General features: G+C 62.0%; 3 protein-coding genes across 4 annotated transcripts; all 3 read left to right on the top strand.

Moving 5' to 3' along the window:
- Positions 1 to 588: 588 nt before the first annotated feature.
- GOLT1A (golgi transport 1A) lies at positions 589 to 2,345 on the top strand. 2 transcript variants are annotated; one of them, XM_038168514.2, is made up of 5 exons: positions 589 to 744; positions 1,360 to 1,451; positions 1,537 to 1,719; positions 1,877 to 1,937; positions 2,131 to 2,345. In XM_038168514.2, exons 1-5 carry the CDS (start codon positions 720 to 722, stop codon positions 2,268 to 2,270), a joined length of 501 nt encoding a protein of 166 aa, XP_038024442.1. In that variant the 5' UTR covers positions 589 to 719; the 3' UTR covers positions 2,271 to 2,345. The 2 variants fall into 2 exon arrangements, with proteins under 2 accessions (XP_038024442.1, XP_027300935.1); XM_027445134.3 differs by having other exon boundaries at positions 1,537 to 1,715; positions 1,874 to 1,937.
- A 1,062-nt stretch (positions 2,346 to 3,407) lies between these two features.
- REN (renin) lies at positions 3,408 to 11,442 on the top strand. Its single transcript, XM_038168513.2, has 9 exons — positions 3,408 to 3,511; positions 7,318 to 7,474; positions 7,613 to 7,736; positions 8,004 to 8,122; positions 8,268 to 8,464; positions 9,496 to 9,618; positions 10,136 to 10,280; positions 10,366 to 10,464; positions 10,848 to 11,442. The coding sequence occupies exons 2-9, from the start codon at positions 7,334 to 7,336 to the stop codon at positions 11,007 to 11,009; spliced, it is 1,110 nt and encodes a 369-aa protein (XP_038024441.2). The 5' UTR covers positions 3,408 to 3,511; positions 7,318 to 7,333; the 3' UTR covers positions 11,010 to 11,442.
- Positions 11,443 to 14,510: 3,068 nt separating this feature from the next.
- On the top strand, positions 14,511 to 24,508 carry ETNK2 (ethanolamine kinase 2). The gene is made up of 8 exons (XM_027445179.3): positions 14,511 to 14,838; positions 18,638 to 18,897; positions 19,375 to 19,512; positions 20,654 to 20,796; positions 20,931 to 21,014; positions 21,423 to 21,598; positions 22,614 to 22,687; positions 22,819 to 24,508. Exons 1-8 carry the CDS (start codon positions 14,554 to 14,556, stop codon positions 22,889 to 22,891), a joined length of 1,233 nt encoding a protein of 410 aa, XP_027300980.2. The 5' UTR covers positions 14,511 to 14,553; the 3' UTR covers positions 22,892 to 24,508.
- Positions 24,509 to 25,093: the final 585 nt, after the last annotated feature.

Raw genomic sequence — 25,093 nt, forward strand, 5'->3', positions numbered from 1 at the left:
TGGGCACGACTGCAGCGTTGTGGAACCGGGTTGTCGTTTTGTTTTGTTCTGTTTTTTAGGGAAAAATGAAGAAAAAAAAATACATTTTAATTCTTAATTTTATTTTGGTTATTATTTTTCATAACACTTCATATAGCAGTGACTTGTAAGCGAGAAGGAATTCGCATCGGGAGGAAATCTATTTATGCACTGGGGGGGGGGGGGGGGGGGAGGGTGGGAAAGGGGATAGTTGTTTTCTGGATTTTTTTGCTAGTGTTAGAGAAATAAAAGTATCTACAAAATAACACGATGCCAGTGTCTTTTGTATGGGATTGACCTCAGCTAATGATTTTAATGCTGGACTGAACAGTGGGCAGACCCCTGTAGGGTCTCACCGTGCACAAAGGACCTTGCCCGGAGCTCGGGGGCTGGCGCCACGTTCTCCTCCCTCTCCCTGTTTTATGGGGTTCATTCCCCTTTAGGATTTATTTTCGATGCAGCTACTCAACAGAATGGGAAAAAAAAAGAGAGCGTTGTGCCTGGCAAATTCGTATAAACCCAAGGAATAAATGGGTTTGGAAAGGGAGCCGCTCCCGGCGTCCCCGCCGGTGGAGCTGTGGGGCCGTTAATGATTTGCAGGATGACGTGGGGACCGAAGGCCTTTCCAAGGGTCACTGCCGGGGAGTGCGTGGAAGGGTGGCCGCCCTCGCCGGCCTCCCCCGGCCCCCCCCGGCAGCGAGATGGTGACTCTCAACGATTTCCAGCGTAAGCGGGCAGCCGGTGGCCGCGGGGATGCTCGGCGGGGTGTGGGATGCGCCCCGGGGACGCGCCGGGGCTGGAGGCTTGGGGACATCGGGGCAGGGAGAGGGGACAATGGTGCGAAGCCCTTCGTGGTGCGGGGGGCACGGGGGGGGGCCTGGCTGGGATGTGGGTGCTGCACCCCGCTGGGTGCCGGCGGTGCAGGGGGGGCTTTGTAGGGGGTGCAGAGCTATGGGGCCAGCCCTGCCCTCGCTCTCTGCCCCTGTTTTGCATGAGGAGAGGCGAGCGGGAGCAGGGAGGTGCTGGTTCCTCGCTGCCTGCCCCAGCATCTCCAGCCTCTCCCGGTGCCTGCTGCACCGGCAGTTCAGGCAGATGATCTTTCCCTTCGTTTTTTGTTTTGTTTTGTTTTTTTCCTTGTGGTTTAGTCTGTATTCGGCAGCCCGGAGGGGTTTTAGGGAACCCAGCAGCCTGCCCAAAGCTTTTCGGCAGGTGGAAAGGCTTTGGAGAGAAATGGAAAAGATGTTTCAGGGAGGGAACGGGATGGGGAGGCCCCCAGAACAGCAACCACAGCCTGAGGGGGAGCTTTGTGCCCGAATCCTCGTCTCAGCCTGTCCTCCACAGGGATCGGCCTGGGGCTGGTCGGCTTCGGCGCCTTCTTCATCCTCTTTGGGATGCTCCTGTACTTCGACTCGGTGCTCCTGGCTTTTGGGAACGTGAGTACACCCCGCTGGGGAGGCCCGGAGCCAAATGACCATCTGAGCAGGGCTCATCTCACCCATCCCGCTTTCCTCCTCCCAGATCCTCTTCCTCTCCGGCTTGGTCTTCATCATCGGCTTCAGGCGGACCTTCACCTTCTTCTTCCAGAGGCAAAAGCTGAAGGGCACCAGCTTCTTCCTGGGGGGGGTCCTCATCGTCCTCATGCGCTGGCCGATCCTGGGCATGCTGCTGGAGGCTTACGGCTTCGTCAGCCTCTTCAGGTCTGTCCTGGGGCACCCGGCTGCCACAGCACGGGGTGGGGGCAGCGCCAAATCCACGCCACCAGCATCTGCCAGGGGATGAAGCACCCCGCAGCTTGCTGGATGTGGCTCCGTCAGCCCCCCCAGCCCTCCTAATGGAGCCTTTTGTTTTGGTGCAGGAGTTTTTTCCCGGTGGCTTTCGGGTTTTTGGGCTCGCTGGGAAACATCCCCATCCTGAGCAAGGTGAGCAGGGCGCCGGGCAGGGATTTCCCCCGTGGATGTGGTGCTTGGGGTCTGCACTCCACAGGTGATGCAAATCTCCGGCACCGCTGAGTGCATCATGGACGCACCGGGGAAAGTCACCACGGCCTCCCCGCGGCTCCTGGAGGATGCCTTGAAATATCTGACCACTAATCCAGCTCCGTCCCTCTTGCAGCTCTTGCAGAAGCTGGGAGAAAGCAGCTCCATGGTGTGACCGCGGGATGGGTCCAGCCGTGGGAGCTGCTGCCCCGGGGCTCGGAGCTGGCCCCGCTGCAGGGACGGTGCCTCGCGGGCTGCACCAGGCAGGCTTGGTAGCTATTATTTTATTTTATTTTGTCGTCTTCCCCTGATGAGACTTGGATTTAATTAAAAAACGTGTCTGAGACCGAACCCAGCCTGTGCGCCTTTCCTGGGGCTCGGAGCCTGCTCCAGCTCTGGCTCCTCTGAGTGCCACCCCAAAGCATCACGGCCTGGTGGAGGTGGCACCGGGACCTTGCCATGGCCACGGCTCGTGGTGGCACGGGGACCTTGCAGGGCCGTGGGCTGCGGCGAGCGGAGCCCAGGGAGCAGCAGGAGAGGGCAGGGGAGGTTAGCAAAACACCCATTAAACCCCATTAACATTTCATGACCCCATCGGGGGAGAGTAAATTACCCCCCTTTCAAATCCAGTGACCATGAAAAAGCGAATGACATCCGAGGTTATTAATTAATTGAGAGATGCTGGGGCGGGAGGGGGGCTGAAGCACTTGTAGGGAAGCACGCAGACATGGAGCTGCTATCTCGGAGCGCTATCAGCCCGGGTTTGCGTTTCCCACAGCCCCATTTCCCATGGGATGCACCCGGGCTGGGCGCACTGGTGGCAGCTTGGGGGGGGGCTGCTGGTGGAGCTGGGGTGGCTGTGAGCAGGGGATGGGACGGGCCATTTGGGATGGCTGCTGAGGGCAGGCAGGTGAGTTTGAAGGATTTATTTTTCCTGGGATGCGGGGAATCCTCTCTCCAGGAGCAGCTCTGCCAGCTCCATAACCCGACAGGGCTGCAACCCGAGGCACGAGCTCTGTGGATGCGAGCCAGGTCCCTGCGAGCACTCGGGGAGCCGGGTGCAAGTCAGGAGTTTAATTAAACCGGGGCAATCACATCAAAGCGGGTCCCTGTGCAGATCCCCTTCTTAAATTGCCAGAATTAATTAACGAGGTTGCGCCCAACCTGTTCCCTCCTGATTGAAGCGCAGCCCAGGCGAGGCGGTGGCTGTGCCCGGCGGCACTCGGCAGGCGCTGCAGTTGCTTTGCAGCGGGTGAAAGCAGGGCTGGGAACGGCTCTGGGAGCACAGCTGATTTGGGGTATCTCGTTTGGGTACCCCCAGCCCAGCCCCAGCACCCAGCTGAGCCCTGGGTAGCAGGGGACGAGCTCTCCGGTGGGAATAAAGCAGGGCTGCCCTGGGGGGAGCTGTGTTTGGGGAAAGCTGCCTCTTGCTGCTGGTTTAGAGGGGGCACCTTCAGTCTGGGTGCAGGTTGTTAGGTTTTTTCCCATCCTGAAAGCCTCTGCTGGGGTTTCCTGGGGTGAGTTTGGCTGTGGGTAGTAGGAAGACAGGAGTGGGAGAGGCATCGGGGTCACATTTGGTGATAAAGGAGCAGGGCTTGGAGAGCACCAGGAGCTGGGATGAGCTCAGGCATCCCAGGCTCGGCTCTCACACAGGTGGCTGAGGGCTGCAGCCTCCTTGGAGCACATCTGTGATGTCTGTCTGCTTCATCCCAGCTGAAAGCCTACATTTGGGCTGCAGAACATCTCCCAGCCAGGCTGCATCCGCAGGGAGCCACCGAGACAGAGGCACGGTGCTGGAGACCTCACGTGCACCGTAACAAAACGCTCTGAATTTAACCTCCCCATCCCTGGGGCAGCCCTGAGATGCCTCGGGGGCAAAGCAGGCGCTGCCCTCCTGGGCCTGTCTCTTCTCAGGGCCATGTTTTCCCTCTGCTTCAGCCAAATGCTGCCTCCATGGGTCCTGCTGGAGCCGTTGGGTTTTAGGAAAACGCTTTGGGTGAAGCTCTGGCTCTGCTGACGTCAGTGGCTGAATTCCCCCTGGTGCTGGTGCCACTCATTTTCCTCTCCATCCTTCCCCAAAGTTGCTTTTATGCTTGAGCTTTTCAGTCCTTTGGAACAAGGATCCTCCTGAGCATTGTGTGGTTTTTGTTTTCTTTTCCCCCAGCACCAAACTCAGGCTAGAGAGGCGCGTAAAATGCGTGGGAAGCACAGAAATGCATCCACCTTTTGTATTGTTTTAAAGATCCCTCAAGAAAAAGAAAGCTATTTCACAAAATCTCCTAATGATGTTGCTTAGAGAGGGAGGGTTACAAGCACCAAGTTCAAGCTTTATTCTGAAGGAGTGCCCTCGTTCAGATCAGCCTGGCCTTGGAGAGGAGCACGGTTTCCTCTCAGGAAAGCGTCGTTGCCCTTTGGAAAGCGTTTTCCTTGATTCTGCTCTTAGCTCAATCACTTGGCTCCTTGAAAGCAGGCAGGAAATAACTTGGAGAGCATTCCCCTGTTATTTCCAGACGAGCTGCCCCTTGTCGGATGTGGAAGCGCACGAAAGCCTCTGAAGGAACCTTGCAGCAGGCTCCCGGCGGCAGCACACAAATCAGCCGGGGAGGAAATTGCAGCCTTGCTCGATTGCCTCTTATCTCAACCCGTTGCAAATCCAGGCTAAGAGGCGCTTTGGTGAGCAGAACTCCCCGGGGCTGCGTGGGAAGGGCTCAGCACCCTCCCCATGGGTCTTCATCTCCCTTAGGGCACGGGATAAAATCCAGGAGGTGTGGAGGCAGCTGCTGTCCCCGTGGCTGTCCATCCCAGTGCTGCTTCCCCCTGCCCTGCTCCCAAAAACCCCGCACACAACCTCACCCCTGGCTGGTGAGCTGGAGCCCCGTGGCTGCTCTTTCCATCGCCCGTGTGCCAGCTGCTCGTCCTGCTGCTGGTGGAGGGGGCTGGAAAATGCCCTGAGGGGATTTTCCTCGCACGGAGGAAGGAGCCGTGCACCAAGGGGGCATCTTCTGGCACTGCCAGCCCAGCCCTGCAAGGCAAAAAAAAACAACTGTCCTTTTGCAGCTCCCCTGCCACAGGTTTTGGTAAGTTGTTTCTGCCTGGTTCAGCCTTGGATTTCCTCCCTGGGGACCAGCACCGGGCAGTGCCTGGCCCCGTACCCGCATCCCATTGCCTTTCCCAGCTGCTTTGTGCTCCAGTGGCCCCAGGGGAATGAGTTCGAATGAGTCCCCCCCTGTCCCTCCTGCGGGAAAGCCAAGCCTGGAGCTGTCCCCTGTGGCTTCAGCATCCTCGGGGTCCTGTGGCCGTGCTCTCCCCTGGTCAAAGCAGAGCTGGAAACGCCGAGCCCCACGGCCCCGTGCCCTGGGATCACCTTCCCCGGGCTGACACCGTCCCTTTTGATGTCACGCTGCAACCCCAACCCCTCCTTTGGGGACCTGGGCTCTGCGAAGCTCACGAGTCCTCGGGATGCCCGGGAAGGGGATTTATGCCCAGTGGCTCCTCGCCAGGGGCCAGGCTGCTGCCTCCTGACCCCTCTGCCCGCTGCAGCCCGCGGCGGGGGCACGAGGCCACCCCCAGTGACGCAGCGCCGGGGCCCTGCGTGGGAAAAGACGTCAGGGCCGGGGGGCAGCACGGCCAGTGAGGGCTGAACCTCGGTGCCCACTGGGTTCAGCCTTCCCCAGCTCCAAAATGCTGCGGCCAAAATCCCCAAGGGACTTATTTTTTTATTTTTTTTTTTTTGGTGAGGGGGAGGAGGCTGGAGCCCTGGTTATGGAAACGAGGTGTCTGTAGGTTGTGGGGTGTCCTCCTCACCACCCCCCAAGCACCCGTTTCCTCTGGGCAAGGATGCCAGCTGGTTTGGGGGCAGCTCAGCTTGCCACCTGTGCATCCCCTTTGGTCGTTTCCCTTCCAAAATGTAGGGCTGGGCACAGCAAATTGCCCCCCCCAGAAGTGCTGAGCTCCTCCACACCCTGCTCGTGGGGGCAGAGAGGGGGCAGCTCCTCCTGCCCAGCTGCAGGTGCCCGTACCTCGATGAACTCCATGGAGTTCAGCTCCTCTCTGCCCCCAGGCCCTCTTCCCTTGCTGGGGGGGCTTCTCCCCCTTTGCTGTGCTCAGAGCAGCCCCATAAGGGCAGCAGGGGCTGGTGGGCTTGCACCCAGTGTCCATATGGCCGAGGGGCTGTGTTTTCTGCTCCTACCCCTGGCCTTTTGGGAAAACCCCACTCCTCTGCTCTCCTCTGCCCTGCTCGGCTCAGGGCAGGCTAGAGCCGAGCCACCCCCGTGTGCCCATCACCGATGTCTTTGCTGAGGGACACCCACAGGCACTTGGTCCATGCCCTGCAGCTGCTGTGCCAGCGATGGGTTGGTGCTGGCACCGAGCAGGGCTACGGAGAGCGTGGGTTTGGGGCTCACGACCCTTTGCCAGCCCCTGGGATCCAGGAGCTCCATGGGACCCACCGCAGGCACCCCCCAGCCACCTGCAGCGTGCTGCCCGCAGCATCCCCAGCCCTCCCTCGGCCAGCGGGGAGGAGAAACCCACGGGGAGGCAGAAACCCAGGCTATAAAAGCGTCCTCCCCTCTGGGCCACGAGGAAGCTGCTGGCAGAGGAGGAGGCTGCCCTGGGAGAGCGCGATGCTGGCCGGCCACAGCAGGAGGCTGCTGCGGTACCTGCTGCTCCTGGCCCTGACCTGGGGTGCCAGCATCTTCCACTCGCCGGCCCAGGCTTTGCAGAGGTACCAGCCACGTCTGAGGACCGTGACGTGCTGGCTCTTGCTGTCTCCTCTCGTTTCTCAGCGCTCAGGATGGTGCCGAGGACCCCGGAGCTCTCCTCCTGCGGCACCCGCTGCAGCTCCGCTCCCCCGGACCCTCTTGGAAACACCTCTCCTCCTCTTTTCCTCCTCTGCACCAGCACAGCTCACCTTCCTCGCTTCTCTTCCCCCTCTCCCTCTGAGCACTGCGGGGTTTGACAGCAGCTCTGCCTCCCAAATAACCCACGAGGCCAAGGCGATGCGTTTCGGTGCAGAGCCACCGAGCCCCAACGCAGCCTGTGGCCACCCTGCGCCACCACAGCCCGGTGCCGGGGGGGGGGGTTCCTCCTGCAGCAGCCACCCCCGGGGTCCCCCCTCCTTATCCCTGCACCCCGAGTGCCACATCCCTGCGGATGGGGGTGGAAAGGGACCAAGGGGGGGTGCCTGGCTGCGGCCCCAGAGCGCAGGGAGCTGCTGCCACCTAGAGCCACCCGCTTGGATCTCCCAGCGCAGGGTAGCAGGGAGCTGGTGGGGGGGCTCTGGTGGGTGCCCCCCATGCCCCCCAGCCCTCTCGTGTGCCCTCAGGATCGCGCTGCGGAGGATGCCATCCATCCGGCAGACGCTGCAGGAGATGGGGGTGAAGGTGGCGGACGTCTTCCCCGAGCTGCGGCAGGGCAGGCGCAGCGGGGCGGCCGGCCCCCGAAACGGGACGGCTCCCACCCTCCTCACCAACTACCTGGATGTGAGGCCCTCCCTAAATAGGGGTTTATTGCCCCCCCATATCCCTCTCCTCTCCTCTCCCACCAGCTCCAGCACCGAAATCTGGAGCGCCAGCCGTGCACCCTGTGCTAACACCCCCCCTGTGCTCTGCTTCTTCCAGACCCAGTATTTTGGCGAGATCAGCATCGGGACCCCCGCGCAAACCTTCAAGGTGGTCTTCGACACGGGCTCGGCCAACCTGTGGGTGCCGTCCTGCAAGTGCTCCCCCCTCTACAGTGCCTGCGGTGAGTGGTTGGGGTGGGGGGGCACAGACGGACCCCAGGGCTGACCCCCTCCGGCCCCAGCTGCACCCCATGGATGTGGGCAAATCCCTTCCCCTCCAGGGGTGCTCACAGCCCTTTGCGCAGCGGGGTCTGCTCGCCGCTGTGGGGTCTCCTGGTGCTGGGGCAGGCTGGGTTCATCCTCCTGCAGAAGCTGGGGGAGCAGGGGCCGCCAGCCGGTCCCGCTGTCCCCTCCCTCACCCTCTTTGATGCCCTTGTGCCCCTCCCCAGTTTCCCACAGCCGCTACGACTCCTCCAAGTCGCGGACGTACATCGCCAATGGCACCGGCTTCGCCATCCGCTACGGCACGGGGAGCGTCAAAGGCTTCCTCAGCCAGGACGTGGTGATGGTGAGCCCTGAATTTCGGAGCACCTGGATCTGCCAGGGGGCTCCGCTCCCCGATAGGAGCCCAGCTGGGTACCCAAAAAACGGGGGCTCTGTTGGGTTTTGGCCCCCCCCCAGCTCCCTGCAAAGACCCTCGCGCCCTTCCCCAGGTGTCGGACATCCCCATCATCCAGGTGTTCGCCGAGGCCACGGCGCTGCCCGCCTTCCCCTTCATCTTTGCCAGGTTTGACGGGGTCCTGGGCATGGGATACCCCAGCCAGGCCATCGACGGCATCACCCCTGTCTTCGACCGCATCCTCTCCCAGCAGATCCTCCAGGAGGACGTCTTCTCCGTCTACTACAGCCGGTGGGTCCCGCAGGGCTTTGGGGGTGCCTGGTTTTGCAAAGCGTGGGTGTTGCGACCCTGTCGGTGCTGGGGTCACGTCTTAGGGCTGGGAAGGAGGCACAGGGGGGGCTGTGGGACCTGGGCTGGGGTGGAGGGCACGGGGAGGGTGCCCACAGGAGCTGGGGTGGAACCAGGTGGCCCAGGAGGCAGAGCTGGGGGGGTGCTCCCCGCTCCTGTGGCACCGTCAGGGTGCAAAATCTCCAGCTCTGCTCGTGGGGCTGGAACCATCAAAGCAGGGGGTGGATGCAGGGCTTCGCCTAAAGGCAAAATTTTAAAAATAAAATAAAAAATAAAATAAAAAAGGAAGAAGAAAAACCTGCATCAGCAAACCTTCCTGCTCCATTTCGTGCCCCAAGCTGTCGTTCCCTCCCCCCAGCAGCACTAAATCCCCCAGGGGCAGAGGAAGGGCCCTTTCCTGGCAGACCACGATCGCTGCCCCCTCCCCGCACTGCCCATCAATCGGGGCCACAGCCGCCTAATGATGTGCCACAGCAACCAGCCCCACAAATGCGTGCTTAAAGCACAAATTGTGGCTTTTTACCTCAACTAGAGGTGGATTCGCCCCTAACAAACAACCCCTTGGGATGCTAGCTGTGTTCACAGCCTCACCCGGGTGCTGCTTGGGTGCCCCCAGCCCCCCGGGACACCGCCACCCACAGAGCACAACCCGACAGAGCCCTCTCCTTTTTGCAGAGCTTCGAAGTAAGAAGACCAGCAGGAGCTCTCGAGGCAGCACCCGCTAACAGGCACCGCGCACCCGGGGGGCAGCAGCCCCCAAAGCTGCTCCACCTGCCCCCAGCTGCTCGGGGACCCGCGTGCCGCAGCTCTCCATCCTCTTGCCTTGCACCCTCTGGACTAACCCGGGATTTCTCCCGCTCTGCTCACCGGGCTGGCAGCCCCGCATGCTGTTGCCCCCTGCCCTTGGGTTTTCAGGGACCCCGAGCGATATGGGGGGTAGGGGGGAGTCACCCCGCTGTGTTTTTGCGCCCTAGGAATGCTCCCCTGAAACCCGGCGGGGAAATCATCCTGGGAGGCAGCGACCCAGCCTACTACACCGGCGATTTCCACTACCTGAGCGTCAGCAAGAGCGGCTACTGGCAGATCAGCATGAAGGGGTGAGGACAGGGGGCACCGGGTAAATCCTACAAACCCCAGGCTTGCGAGGGTTGGCCTGGGAGAAGCAGGCTGGGGGTGGCAGGGAGATTTTTTCCCCCCCCACCCCTGGAAAAGGGAGGCAGCGGGGTGGGCTCCTCTGGCACGGAGCCGTGGGGCGATGAGCATCACGGTGCTGGGGAATGCGGAGGGGGAGGCAGCACCGTGGGCTGATTCAGCTCTGAAGCTGCGGTGGAGGAATTTAACCCCCTTCAGCCTGCAGCGGCAGCGCTGGAACAAGCCTGCTTTGTTTGGTTTTAAAAATAATAATTAAAAAAAAAAAAAAGTGAAAAAGGCACATGCTGAAGCTTAGCTTGTGTGTCTGAGAAGCTTGAAGGTGCCCCCAGAGGGTTGATGTGCTGGAGGCACCGGGAACAGCACGAGCTCTGCTTGCCTGGTGTTTCTGGCCATGGAAGCCCTCGGGGCTGAGCTGTGGCCACCACGGGAGGCTCAGGGTCGCCCCTCTGCCTCCTGCTGCAGGGTGTCGGTAGGGGCTGAAGTGTTATTCTGCAAGGAAGGCTGCTCGGTGGCCATCGACACCGGAGCATCCTACATCACCGGCCCGGCCGGCCCCGTGTCCGTGCTGATGAAAGCCATCGGGGCGGCAGAAATGGCTGAAGGAGAGGTGAGCGAAGCCCTGCTCCGTGTCCCTGCCCCGCACCCCAGCCCAGCCCGGGGCTCAGCACCGTCTCCTCCTCCTCCTCCTGCAGTACGTGGTTGACTGCGACCGAGTCCCCCAGCTGCCCAACATCTCCTTCCACCTGGGCGGCAAGGCGTATGCGCTCGGCGGCTCAGCCTACGTCCTGCGGGTGAGCTGCATCCCTCCGTGGGGGTGGGAGGGCAGGGATGGGGTCGTCACGGGGAGAGGGACACAGCTCGTGTGCCTCCGGGAGCATCCAGTGCCGTGCTGCACCCTCCCGGCTCTCCCCAGCCAGCCCCAGAGGGATGCTCCCCGTTTTTCCCCAAACGCTCACGTTCAGCAGTGTCCAGACCAACCTGTTGCTGCTTCCTCGGGGGGTGACTGGGGGAGATTTGGGGTGAAGAGCAAGGAGTAGAGACAGGCAGGGATATATCCCTTCGTGGAGGAAGGGGATTGAAGGCCAAGAGCAGGGTGTGTGGGGCTGGGGATGGCACGCTGAGCTAGGAATCCCCCTCCCGGCACCTCTGTCACGGGCTCTGCTCCTCCCTGCAGCAATCCCAGTACGGGGAGGACGTCTGCGTGGTGGCTTTCTCGGGGTTGGACATCCCCCCGCCTGCTGGCCCCCTCTGGATCCTTGGTGCCAGCTTCATCGGGCACTACTACACCAAATTCGACCGGCGCAACAACCGCATCGGCTTCGCCACGGCTCGCTGAGCGCCGGGACCCCGGGGGGGAGTTTTGGGGAGCCAGCTGGGAGGCAGGAGCAGCACCCGAGAGAAGCAAATGGGAATGCAAACGGGAACGGCGTTTCCTTAAAGCACAGCCACCTCCTCTCTGTACTGAAGCAACTGCACAGCCTCGTGTTCTCCCACTCCAAAACCCCCGCGCTGCTTCCCGAGAGCCTCGGCTGCTGGGGAGACGGGAGCCTGGAGAGCATCCTCCGCCGAGCATCCCCCTCGGGGGTCCCAGGGGAACCTCCAGAGACTTTCAGGGTGTGATGTGCAACAGGGCAGCACGTGGCGGCTCCCTGCTGGCTGGAGCAGAGGTTTTTTGCAGCTTGCAGGTGTTTTGGAGTGGTGGTTTGTTATCGTTCTGGTTGTTCCTTGAATGGGAGAAAAAATAATCGGGCTGGTTTCAACGGTGGCTGTTTCGGCTGGTGTTGTACCCGACCCCTCTTCGTGTTTTAATATTAAACAATCTGAGAGCAACAGGAAGCTGAGTGGGCGCTCATTCCTGCAGAAGGGAGAAATCAGACCAAAAAATTAAATAAATAAAAATAAAAAATTAAGGGAATTGGGGAAACAAGTGTTCCTCCCCTGGAATGCAGCACAGCAGGCGCTGCTTTTCTGTCCCTACCCATTTCACGAGAGCGGGACCCCCCTGTACCTGCCTGCAGGCCAGCTGGGGTAACAACCACCAGGCAAGCCTCTCCTGCAGGAGGTGAGCTGCAGCTACCCGTGCCTCGTCCTGCCTTCCCCCAAAAGCTGCTGGCACCCTGGGGACAGGGGGACGGGGCCGTCCGTCTGTCTGTCTGCTGCGCTCTGGGGAGGGGAAGGCGCCTGCGGCTCCGATTCGGGGCGGCTGGCTCTGCCCCAGCAGGAAGGCTGCTCCGGCTGCCCCAGCTCCTGATTTGTTTCCAGCACCGCCTCGGCTGGAGCTGCCAGCCCCAGGCTGGGCTCTGCCCCTGCTGCTTGTGGAGATGCACAGCGGGGATGCTGGAGCTGCGAGCCCCGGGCTGGCAGCCCCGGCAGGAGGTGCAGGCAGCGCTCCCAGCGCGGGCTGACATTTCTTGTCGAGCTGCAGTGGCTCCCAACACAGCACAGAATCTGCAAATCTGAGCGTCCCCCCAAGGCCAAGCGCTTTGCAAGGCGCTCTCCTCTCCCGTTCGACCCGCTCAGGTGCTGCGAGTGCCACGGGTCTGGGGCACAGCCTGGAGCACAACTCCTGCAGGAGCTTCTCATCCTCGTTTCTGCCACCAGCAATGACTGCTGAGGGTTTCCCAGCGCTGCCCAAAGCGCAGGCTGACACGAGCTGGCTCTCGGGCTGTCTGGGAGGGTGATGCTCCTTGCAGCACGAGCAGGGCTGCTGCTGAGCCGTGCTGCCAGCTCAGCCCCTCGTCCCCTTCCCTGCTCCGCGGAAGGATGTGGCTGAGCGGATGTTTTTCCCCACTGGCAGGGTCGAGGTCTGCGTGGCCGTGAAGCCTCGCTGGGGTATTTAAACCTCTCTGCCTTGGGATGCACATCCCTGGGTCTCCGGGGAGGGGAAGTTCAAGGCGCCCGAGGGTTTGCTTGCTTCTTTCCATCACCTTCTGCAGCAGATCCGTCGCCTCTATGGGGCACGAGGAGAGCAGTGGTGATGGCCCCCTGGGGCTGGGGGTGGAGGGAAGGGGCCCCGGCCATCCGCTTTCATCCAGAGCTTCCTGAGCTCGCTCCCGTGCGCTTAGCAGAGGAAACCCCAGGGCTGGGAAGCAGCAGCAGCCACGTGGGGACGGGCACAGGAGCCTCCCCAGGACCTTCAGCAAGGGCTGGGCTGCACAAACCAGCTCTGAGGCTGCAGCCTGGCCTCTCTGCAGCCTTTTAGCCTCATGGAGATGCTGGCAGGCTTCTCCGCAGGGAAATTTCCCTTTGCAAATAGCTAAGCCTCCTCTGCCCTGCTCTGTACCGCAAAGGATGTGGTCTGGAGAGGATTTGAGTGTCTCCGAGCTTGTAAAAGCACCAGGTGATTTAACCTCCCCGCCACAGCTTCTGCATACAGCCCTCAGCTGGGAAATGGTGGGGCTGGCCTCCGCCAGGAGGTTTTTTGGGGTCTCATTCTGCTCCTGTTGCTCCGAGCAGTGGGAGGGAAAGGTGCCCGGGCTGCTGCGGTGCTGATGCCGGGCCCCTTAAGCCAGCCTATTAACACCTCTAATAGCCTGTGCCAGGGCGATTTCCTGGTGCCTGCTGCGCAAAGCAGGCTGCGGGGCACTGCTAACCCGCAACTGCCCCGAATTAACACTTGTGATCTTTACGGGCAAGCAATTAGGCCACGCTCAGCCCGGCAAAGCAGCCGGAGCAATTATGACCATCCTATTAAAACTGACAGAGCTCACTCTATATATAGCAACGCAGGGAACAGGCTGGTTTATTTTTTTCCCCCTTCCTTAAATGATTTTCCCCAAGTCTCCACGGTCCATTTAGCTGGTTTCAGCCGCAGCCAGTTGTAAACTTTGGAGGGGACATTCTCTTCTCCAAGCCACGGGCAGTTGTAATTTCCTCTGATAATGAAGCTGGGCTCGAGCAGTGTCAGCGGGTCATGGGGAACTGGGCCAGCGGGTGGGGAACGCTCCCTCTTAACTACCAAAGCTCCCCCCAGCCCTCCTGTAAATCCCTATTGGGGTGGGGTGGGAGCACGGTGGGTGAGATGGTGTTAGGACAAGAGCAAATGGCCTGGAGTTGTGCCAGGGGAGGTTGAGGTGGGCAATGAGGAGCCATTTCTGCTCAGACAGAGCGGGCAGGCGTTGGGACGGGTTGCCCAGGGAGGTGGGGGAGTCCCCGTCCCTGGGGGGGCTCCAGGAGAGGTTGGGGCTGGTGCTTGGGGACACGGCTCAGTGGGGACAGTGGTGGGGGGGTGGTTGGAGCAGATGATCCTGGAGGACTTCTCTAACCCTAATGATTCTGGGATTGCATGATTCTGTAACTCTATGATTTATGGTAGCAGGTCCGGAGAGGGCAGTGCAGGGAGGACTCCTGGAGACCACCAAACCACAGAACATCCTGAGCCAGAAGGGACCCCCGAGTACCACAGCATCCATCTCCTATCTCCCCCCAGAACCACACCAAACCACGCCAGCAGCACACCTTGAAGCACCCCCCACGTGCTGCATCCCCCCCAAAACCCCACCCTCACCTTTCTCCCCCATACCCACGCGCTCACCTCCATCCTCCCATTTTTCCAGCCCCGATCCCAAACCCCAGCTGCGGGCCACGCGCCCCCAAACCAGGAGCATCCCCAGCTGCGGGACACATCCCTCCACCACCCCCGGAGCATCCCCGGCTGCGGGGCGCAACCCCTCCAGCCCCGGCGCATCCCCGGGGCGCAGGGCTGGGATGCGGCGGGGGCGCAGCGCGGGGATGCTCCGGCGGCGGCCGGGCTGGGGGCGCTCCCCGGGGCGTTCCCCGGTGCCGAGCCGGGTGCGGGGCTCGGTGCGGGCTCCGCTGAGCTCACAATGCGGGCGGGAGCTGCCGGGGAAGGCGGGCGGAGGGAGGCGGGCCGGTGACTCATGGCTTCCCAGCGGCGAGCGGCTCCTCCCCGCGGCCGCCGGCCCCGCCGCAGCCCCCGGCACATGGGCCGAGGGTCGGGGTGCTCGGAGCTGGGGATGGCCGGAGCTGCCGGCCGCTGCCCGGATTGCTCGGAAGCCGACCGGGCTCGGGGAAGGGGCCGCGGGGTCCCTCCGTGCGTTCCCCACCTGGGGATCGCGGTGGATGAGGGCGATGTGCTGCCCGGGGCGCTGCGGCTGGTGCGGGAGCTGAGACCCGGCTGGGAGCCGGCGAGGGTGAAGACCAAGGTATGGCCCCCGCCGCAGGGGGGGCGGGGGGGCTCGCCCTGGGGGGGCCGCAGGGCGTGCGTAAAGGGGGCGCCGAGGTCCCGCTATGGGGGGCTACGGGACCCGCCGCGGGGGCTGCAGGGCCTGCCGGGGGGGGAATACATCCTGGCCCCCTCCATGCTCTCCAAAGAGAGGGGCTGTGCAGGTGTGCACAGGTCTCCAGCATTAACCCCCCCCCCAGCAGGCTTTGGGGACCCCCTTTGGGGAGAGATGGAGCGGGGACTGTGGATGGGAGCGGGACCCTGGGGGCTGCTGCAGGGGGTGGAGGCTGGGGGCTGTGTTGGCAGCACCCCCCCAGCATTGCCCTGCTTGGGGGAGCAGCAGGTCCCAGGAATGAGGGTGGTGTGGGTTATCAGCGGTGTTGCACCGCTGCTTGGTCCCCTCGTGGGGCTGAGCAGGAGTTCAGCCGGGAGCTGGCATCGTCCCGAGCTGGCACAGCGGGTTCTGGGGCTGGGGGCTGCGTGGCTCTGCAGCCCTGTCCCCCCCTCCATGAGTGCCAGGTCTTGGGGTGGAGCAGCGGGGGCTGCGTCTTCACTGGGGGGCACAAAGCGGGGCCGCAGTGGAGCTGGGCACACCGAGACGCACGGACGTGTGCGCGTGTGTCCTCCGACGGCGCACACTTCCCGTGTGCCTGGAGTGTCATTAAAAATGTATTAATAGCCAAGTGTAATTAAATACAAGAAGCTGCAGGAAAAATACACGCGAAAAGGGCAGATGGTAAGAGACAGGAAGCTTGGAGCTGGAGTTCCTCACACCGCATAGTTGTCAGGGCAGGAAATGTCCCGGGCGCTGCGCGGCACCTAGCGCGGCACAGCCCTGCCCGCCGCGGTGACGGCTGGGGGGGACCCGAGGTGGAGAAGGATCTGGCTCTCTGGTGGCCAGGTTCTCTCCAGGCAGAGGAGGGGAATCCGTGCTCAACAGCAGCTCGTGCGTGCGTGCGTGTGGTTTTAATTTAAAAAAAGAAAAAGAAAAAAAAAAAACTTGGGAGATGTGGGGGGAACCTCCAGTTGCATTTCCCTTCGCTGCTCTTGCAAGAGCAGTTCGGGAGGGGATTGGAGTGGGACACTGGTCCTCAGCTGGTTCCTATTAGCGTTCCTGTTAGCTTTCCTCCGCGCACTGGAGCGGTGCCCAGTTCACACCACCTCGGCGCACGGTGTCAGTGCACAGCTGCTTGCAGGGACTGTACCAGGCTGTGCCTGTGCCGTGGAAAAAATCCCACGGCGCTTGGGGCAGGGTGCAGGAGACGGGGAGGACGGGTCCGGGTGCTCGGCCTCCCCCACCTGCCCTCCTGCTGTCGGGGTCTCCAGCCCCCAGACCTGCAGGTTGTGCCCGGGGAGCCGGCTCCTCATCCTTTGAGCTCCGTTCCTGGGCAGAAACATCCCTGGACCGAAGCGGAGCAGGCGTTAGTCAGTGACTTCCAGCCACGCTACCAGGGCGCACACACCTCCATCACCCGTCTGGTGATAAGAGAAACTGCGATGAGGAGCTGAATGAACCACCACGAGGACTTCAGAGTGCTGTGCTCTGCCTCCCAGGACTTTTTTTTTTAACTTCGGCTGCTGTGACATGCTCGGCGCTTGAGGAGCAGCAGCAGGAGTGCCGGCGTGGGCACGGGGAGGCAGCAAACGCGGCAGCTTCAGGACCCCTGGGCTCACAGCAGGCACAGGGCTGCAGGAGGGGCCGGGGGTCTGCCTGTGTCCCCTCGCAGGGGTGCAGCCCCACGGCACAGAGCTGCATCCCTTCGGTATCTCTGCACCAGGTCTTGCTTTTCTTTTAATTGCTGCTGAGCTCCTGGAGCAGTCACACTCACCTCCCCTCACCCCAAATCACACTAAAACAGCAGGAAAGGATTTGGGCTGGTAGCAGGCCGTGGCCCTGAAGCCAATTATTTGTACTTTGGAGGGTCAAGGAATATCCCAAGGAGTCACACTCGTTCGTTGGGAGCTGGAGGGGGTGCCAGCGAGCCCCAGCGTGCGTGCAGGTTGCTGCCGAGCCACGTGCAAGCCTCCAAAATTAACGGTCTGGAATTCAAGGCGGGGTTGAGGGGGGGGGGGGGGATAAGGCTCAGTAATCCCGCTAAACCCTCTGCAAAAGGCTGATCACGCCGCCAGGCAGCACGACAAGGCGCTGCGTGGAGCCAGCGCGTGAGGCAGCGCCGAGCATCTCCAGGTGGAGCCGCTCACCTGCGGCTGCTGCGCGTGGCGCTCGCAGAGGCATCGGCGCACGGCGGGACACCTTGTGCGTGGTGGGACACCTTGTGCGTGCTGGGACACCTTTGGCACGGCAGGACACCTTGCGCTTGCTGAATTTCTGCCCTCTGGAGCCCGGCGGGATGAGAAGAGCAGAAGCCAAGCCCAGCACCGCGGTGAAAACGGGGATGATGTGGCCTGAGCAAAGCAGCTCGGCTGCTTGGGCAGCGTCAGCCCAGCTCAGGTGCAGGTGAGGCAGCAGCAGCAGCGTGGGGGCGATGCCGCCGGGCTGGCACAGCCTGCCCCGTGCACCGTGCACCGTGCTCCCCCCAGGGATGCCGCCGCCAGCTGTGCAAGGAGGGGCGTTCGCGCCGGCCGAGCCCGGGTGTGTAATTCCAGCGCTTTGAGTTTCCCTCGGCAGGCTGCATAGGGAAGCCCTATATATAGGCACCCTATATAGGAGCGCGAGTTGCTGAGTGAGCCGGCTAAAATTAGCCGTCCCACCCCCGAGCACCGCTGCTCCCTACCACGCGCCCTCCCGCTCCGCCAGCATCGCCCCGGCTCCGTCTCGCCCAGCTTCAGGGGGATGGAGGGAGAGCACACGGGGGACGTTCGGGTTCCCTCGAACACACCGGGGACTTTCGGGTCCCCTCAAACCTGCGGGGGACTTTTGGGTCCCCTCAGATGCTCAGGGGATTCTTGGATCCCCTTGAACACTTCAGGGACTTTTGGGTCCCCTCAAACGTGCGGGGGACTCATGGGTCCCCTTGAACACTCAGGGGACTTTTGGGTCCCCTCTCCAGCTGAGCATCCCGCCCACATGGGGGTCTCCAACGGGGCCAAGGAGCCCCAAACCCCTCGGCATGCTTTAGGGGATGGAAACCGGGGCAGGAAGGGGACCCCGGCGCGGGAGGCAGTGGGGCCCACATGTGCGCGGGCAGGCGGCCAAGCCGGGAGAACAAAACTCCCTTTCCATCTGCGAGGAGCCATCAGGGCAGTGACAAGAGACGTCCCCAGCAGAGACGTCCCTGCCTATCAGCGACTCCCGCCCGGCCCGGCCCCGCGGGGAGGATCAGGAGGAGGAGATGGGGTGGTGGTGTTTGCTCAGCCTTGTTTGCCGTGGCTTTTTTTTTTTTTTTTTTTCCTTCTCGTTTTCTGCCAAAAGGTTTGCGCTGATTTTTTTGGGACCGATTCCCAGGGTTGCTGGGGTGCCAAGCGTGCTTGCAGCACATCCTGCTGCCCTTGAGCAACCAGGTGGAGAAGAGCAGAGGGTTTCCACCCCACGCACCTGCGCTTTGGGGTAGCCGAAAAACCGTGCCCATGCAGAGCCCCAGCTTAGGCGCGAACCTCGAGGCCTCACAAACTCATTCCACCTCCCACGAGAGCTTTCCTTGGGCACTGCTACATCCTAATCCCATTTGCCCGTTGCCTCTTGTTGCCGCCACCACGTTGCTTTCCCCTGGGGTCTTCCCACGGGTGTGCCAGGAGGACTGGGGGGGGGTTCCCCCCGTGCCCACTCTGCGTGGCAGGGCCCTGCGGGCATCGCCTCTGCCGCCCCTCTCCCCCTGCAGCTCTTCACCGACGGCATCACCAACAAGCTGGTGGCCTGCTACACGGACGAGGACATGGTGGACGCCGTGCTGGTGCGCATCTACGGCAGGAAAACGGAGCTCTTCGTGGACCGGGAGACGGAGCTGAGGAACTTCCAGGTGCTGCGCGCCCACGGCTGCGCCCCCGACCTCTACTGCGCCTTCCAGAACGGGCTCTGCTACGAGTTCCTGCCCGGCATCGCCCTGGGGCCCGACCACGTGCGGGACCCCCGCATATTCAGGTGCACGGGACCCCCCCCAAGTGCTGGGGCGTGTGGGGATGGGGGGAGCTGGATGGAGCCCGTGGCCCTGCTTTGCTTTTCCAGCTCTGCCCCTCGCTGCTTCGCTCCAAAGCGGTGCCCGGGGGCTCTGCTCCCGTCCTTTCCGTGCCCAAAGCGGGGTGGTGCAGGGGGGGAACCGGGCTGAGTTCCCCGGTGAGGGGCACCTCAGTGGAAAAACCCAGTGGCACTGGGTTTTTCACCAGGTTTTTTAAGCTTTTGGTGAGTAAAGAGACTGCCCGAGAATTGTGGTTTATATTTGAGCCTCCCCTGGAAAGGCAAATGCCGTCTTTCACCCAGATGGGGTCTTAAAATCCTTCAGTGGCTCGCAGCTGAAATGGAGAGGGGTCTAAGCCCTGCTGGGTGTGGCTTTAGGAATCTCTTTAAGACATCTCCAGCCCCATCTCGGGCTCTCACCCATGTCTCCGTGGCTCCTTCCAGGCTGGTGGCCCAGGAGATGGCCCGGGTGCACGCCATCCACGCCAACGGGAGCCTCCCCAAGCCCATCCTCTGGCAGAAGCTGCACAAATACCTCACCCTCGTGAAGATGGACCTCAGCCCAAAGGTACCCAACCCCAGGTAAAGGCAGAGGGATCCCAAAGAGCCAGGCTCTGGCTTGGGCACCCGCTGCCCACCCACCTCTAGGTCCTCCTATGGGACCGGGGGAAGAGCCCCGGTCCCCAGGTAAAGCCTCTGCTGGAGTCTGGGGTTTGTGAGCAGGTTTTTGGGGTGGTCCTGGCCACGTGGCCACGCTTGGGCCACGATTCCTCACTGAGCAACCCTGTGGACGAGCCCCTCAGAGCAGGGGATGCTCGTGGGATGGATCAGCCTGGTGCGGGGAGGATTTTTGCTGCGCTAGGGCAGAGGCACCTTTGGGTGCTGCAGCCCCCAGGCAGGATCCAGCCTGAGCCAGCAGCTCCCACCTGCCGTAATCTTCCTCCTCCTCCTCCTCCCTGCAAACCTAGGCTGAGTTCAAAGCCATGGCTAGGATAAGGTGATGCTCAGGCCCTTCTGATTGGGGGGGGGACCTAAGCAGCGGGTGCTGGGGGGCGCAGCGTAGACGCAAGCAGCCAGCCCCCATTCCAAACCAGTTCACCCCATTGCTGGCGGGGCGATGCCCTGCTGGGTTCACGTCAGGTGAGTCCGTGGAAGGATGCGGGCAGCCCCAAGAGGCGGTGGAGGTGAACGAACCCCGAGGCAGGCAAATAATTAACCGGGTCCTGGGCAGCTGGGTGGGACGCGGGGCTGCTCTCCGCGCCTGCCGTGCTGCGGGCAGACTTTACCCACGTTTGCCCCTTAAATGCAGTCGGTTCGGTAATTATTAACCGGCTCTCTTCTTGGAACTGCAACCGCAGAGGGTACAGGATGGGTTACGTGGCCTGGGGGACGCCAAAACTCTCCATGGCCTTTGGGTTAGTGGGAACCGAGCGGCGCTGCCGGGCTCCGCGGCTGATTTGGTGACGCTTGGGGGTGGGTGAGGACCGAAGCGAGGGGAGGGGAAGGGCTGAGGCTGAGCCAGGTGCCCTGGGCAGCACCAAGGATGCGCCACGTGCCCGAGCTGGCTTCCGAACCAAACCCAGCCTCGTTAGCTTGGTGCCACTGATTAATTCATTTATAACATGCATGAGGGGAACCGGGAGGGCAACCCTTCCCCTGCGCCCCCAGGGGATGCGAGCAGAAGTGATTCCACCCCCTTCCCTTTCCCCTTCCCCTTCCCCAGCGTCCACCAGGACGTGCCCAGCCTGGAAACGCTTGAACACGAGCTGGCCTGGATGAAGGAGACGCTGTCCCAGCTGGGCTCCCCGGTGGTGCTGTGCCACAATGACCTGCTCTGCAAGAACATCATCTACAACAGGACGCAGGGTTGGTGTGCGGCAGCGCGGCGTGCCCAGCTTGGAGAAGGGGGGGGGCTCAGCCCCGTGTCCCCTCCCTCACCCCCACGGGCACCCCTTGGCTCCGTCCCCAGCCCCTCGCAGCCCCTCGCTTTGCCTTCACAGAGCAAGTTCGGTTCATCGACTACGAGTACACCGGCTACAACTACCAGGCCTTCGACATCGGGAACCACTTCAACGAGTTTGCGGGTGAGCCGGGCTCCTCTCCGCGGCTCCCGAGACCCCCCCATGGGTGGCAGCGGCTCCCCGAGGGCCCCCCGTCCTCAGGGTGCAGAGGAGGCTGTCGCATCCCTTGGGAAATGGGCAGGGATCCATCCCCAGAGCTTTAATTTTGTCCAAGAGAATTAAAAAAGGGGCTGCCCGGGGTGAGAGCGATGCACGAGGAGGGGCTCAGCTTGCCGTGAGCCCCCCCCCAATTTGCTGCTGCCTGCAAGGACCCAGCTCTGATAACCGTGGCGGAGCTGGGCGGGTGCCCCAAATCAGAACCGAGCCCGGAGCTGGGATGCTTTCACCCACCCCGGCACGCTTAGGGGGGCCCCTTGGTCACCCTGGAGACCCCCCCCAAGGGGATTTCGCTAACCCCAGGTCCCCTCGCAGGCGTGAAGGAGGTGGATTACCGCCTCTACCCCAGCAAGGACACCCAGCTGCAGTGGCTGCGCTCCTACCTGCAGGCCTACAAGCAGCTCACCCAGGGCGAGCAGGGGGGCGCGGGGCCGGCCGTGTCCGACAAGGAGCTGGAGGCTCTCTACGTGCAAGTGAACAAGTTTTCCTTGGTGAGTGCCGGAGGGGGGGAAGGAGCTGGGCTCGGGGATGGGTTTTGATCACTCGGAAAGGGGCTGGGGGGGTTTGGGGTGAGGGCAGGGGGCTCCCCACGAGGGCCCGGCTGTGCTCGGAGGTGCTGAGCCCCAGGGCAAGGTCAGAGGCGGTGCCAGCAGCAGCCTGTGCCAAAGGGCAGCGCGGCTCACCGCAGCCTTGGGCATCCCACCAGAGAGGCTGCGTGACCCCCGGGTGCAGCCAAGCATGAGGAAATCCTCTTTTGGGCAAACAGAGCCGATCCTCTGGAAATTTTGGGTGCAATCTCAGCTGGTTTTTTTTTCCTGGCTGGAGCTGGCGCGGTGGTTTCCAGCACGGCGGGGTTGGTGTGAGGGGGGGTTTGTGGCTCTGTCCTCCCCGTGCCAGAGCGACCTGGGCAGGAGGAGGTCCCCAGTGGTGCCGCAGGCTGGTGCAGGGATGGGGACGCTTCAGTTGTGAGAGGGATGGGGGCGTCCTGACCCCTTGACTTCTGCCAAGAGCATTTACAAAGCTGATTTTCGGAAAGGCCAAAGCAAAAGCTACCTAGGTGAGTGAGGCAGCACCTGGCCAAATTGCACTTTCTGTGTGCTGAACGCCCGAGCTCTGCCCCCATCCCTTCCAGCAGAGCCCTATTGCTGCAGCAGGGACCTGCTCCATTTGCTCCAGCGGTGCCAAATCCCCATTGCCCGCTTTTGTGGGGTCAGGAGGGACACCCAGCTACCAGCACTGGACACCCCTGAGCACGTACCCCGAGCTGGTGCCCTGAGCACGCTGCGCGGCTGCTCAGCATCCTTCCTGCTGGCATTCCTCACCCGGGCTGCCATCCGCCTCCGGAGCATCTAAAGTTACACCCCTGGGCCAGCCCCAGCTGGCTGCCACCCCCTGTCCTGTGGTCACGGCCATGGGGCTGCTGGGACCCAGCCGGGAGAGGCGAGGGCATCTCATCCCATGGGCAGGGAAGCTTTGTACCCCTTCCTGAGCCTTGTTTTGTTGCAGGCATCCCATTTCCTCTGGGCATGCTGGGGCCTGATCCAGGATAAATACTCTACCATAGACTTTAACTTCTTAAGGTGAGTCCAGGAGGGGCTGGAGGGGACCGACGTCCCCAAAGGTCCCTCCCTGCTGGATGGATCCTACAGCCCATGGGGGAGTCAGCACCGGGGTGGGGGCGACCGTCTCACAGCCGTCCCTCTTTCGGCAGATATGCAAAGCTAAGATTTAAACAGTACTTCAAGATGAAGCCGGTGGTCACAGCCCTGCAGCTCTCCAAATAGCATCTCTGGCCCGTGAGACCCTGAGCTATTTTGTCCTTGCTGCGTCCACAGCCCCCGGCGCCCCCCTCGCCCCTTCCCCGCCCCAGCCGGGGGTGAGGGCAGGTCCTGCTGGTGGCGAGGGGGGGAGAGGAGCTCTGCCCCAGCCCCCCCGCTTAAAGGACACCCTGGACATACCCAAGACTGGACCACGAGACGCTCGACAGGACCACGGCCTCGGGGAGGTCCCTGCCCTGCGCAAGGAAACCTCGCCACCCGGCTCAGCCCCGCTGCCCAGCGGCTCCGTGCCCCGCTGGCACCGCTGCTGCCGGGCCTGGCAGCGGGTTTATTCCCTCCGTGCCGTCCCCGAGGGAGGGATCGGGTCCCCCCCCCCAGCTGCTCAGCAGCCCCAGGAGCTGCCAGGTCGCTCCAGCTGCCCAACGCACACGCTGCGCCCGTCGGCGTCTTGGCTCCCTGCCTCCTCCTTGCTCGGTGTCCCTCGGGCTCTCACCCCCCCCAAAAAAAAAAAAAAGAAATAACACCTTTTAGGTCAGTGTTGATCCCAGATTTGGGGCCGTCTCTGAGCAGGGGACCCTTTTCCATACTGGCTCCAGGATGCTGCGAGGCAGCGAGGGGCAGCGATGGCTCGGGGTACCCGCGCACCCCACGCTGCGCTCAGCCCACAGCTGCTTTTCCCTGGGGGGGCGAGGTCTCCTGGGCCCCCCATCACCTCCCTGACCCCCCTTACAGCATCCCACAGCAGGGCAGCTCCCCCAGCACCGGGGGGGGTGGGAGGGGGTTGGTGCTGCCCCATCCCTGTGCCCTTGGCGCAGCGCCGTGTGGGACACCCCGGTGATGGAGCCACCCTGCCCCAAAAAGTGGGGGGGGGGCACAGCTTTGTCCCCGGGTGGCGTTCATCATCATCATCAGCTGGGGAGGTGGGGGGGGAGTTGGGGACAGCAGACTGTCAGGGCCCAGGAATTTACCCCACTTTTTTTTGTTGGGGGTTTTTTGGGGACTTTTTGTTGCGTTCGGTGTTGGTTTCGGTGCGCAATAAAAGCTGCTGGTAGCTGGAAAGCTGGGGGCCGGTGGGTGCGTGGCGCCTGGGGGGGGGGCACCCGGAGCTCTCCTGGGGAAGGGCAGAGCCTGGGGGGGGGAACACGGGGGGGTCCCCTTGTAGGGTGGGCTTCTGCTGTGCTCTGGGGCCCCTTGGAGCTGCAGCGGAGTTTGGAAGCCCCAAAGTGGCTACGAGGGGCTGAGACCCCCACGAAAACCCAGGTGGGAAGGAGGGGGGGGCAGCTTGGGACCCCCCCCCGCAGGCAGGAGAAGGAGCTGGGGGCCAGCAGAGAGAAAAGGGAGGGAGCAAAGCCTCGGGGCTGGGCTGGAAGAGGGGCAGGGAAGGTGGGGGTGAAGCCCCCCCCCCCCCCCCAGCTCTCTCAGCTCCAAAAAGTCAGCTTTATTGTGCCAAGGGGTTGGGGGGGGGGGGGACACGAGAGGTGTGGGGGGGGGACAGCTGTAAACAAGTATGTGAAATATACAGGTTAAGTTACTCGTCTTATTAACAAAATAAAGCTCTATCTATATTTACAGTCTTTAAAAAAAAAAAAATAGAGAGGAAAAGCTGCCAGCCCCCCCCCCCCCCCCCCAAAAAAAAAACCGCCTCCCCACCCCCCCGCCCACCAAGCACAACCCACCCGCCCCCAGCCTCAGCAGCCCGGGGAGGGGGAATAAATAAAGCTCTGACAAGGGGAAGGAGGCAGGAGGGGGGGGGGGCGAGGAGGCAGGACCCCCCCCCGGGGGGGGCGCACGGAGCCCGCAGCCCCAGCGGCGGCCACACGGCGGAGCACGGGCTCCGCGCCCGCCCCTGCGCCCCCCCCCCCGCCGGCCCTTGGGGGGGTGCTGGCTGCAGCCAGGTCGTATTTTATTATTATTATTTTTTTTAACATTTTCTTTCTTTTTTAAAAACGTTCCCTTTTATATTTTATTTTTTTTTAATTGTCGGGTTTTTAATTTTTCCTTTGATTTTTTTTTTTAATTTTCCTTTTCCCAATTTTTTCCTTTTTTTCTTTTCTAAATTTTTCCTTCTGTTTTTTTAAATTTTATTTTTTTTTCCTTTTATCTTTTAATTTTTCCCTCTTTTCTTTTTTTTTTCTTTTTTTTTTTTTTCTTTTAGTTTCCTTTTTTTTTTTTTAAATCCCTGTTTTTCTCTCAGGTCACGGGTGCAGC

Source organism: Anas platyrhynchos, chromosome 27 (assembly GCF_047663525.1).
Source record: "Anas platyrhynchos isolate ZD024472 breed Pekin duck chromosome 27, IASCAAS_PekinDuck_T2T, whole genome shotgun sequence".
In the NCBI taxonomy this organism is placed as follows: domain Eukaryota; kingdom Metazoa; phylum Chordata; class Aves; order Anseriformes; family Anatidae; genus Anas; species Anas platyrhynchos.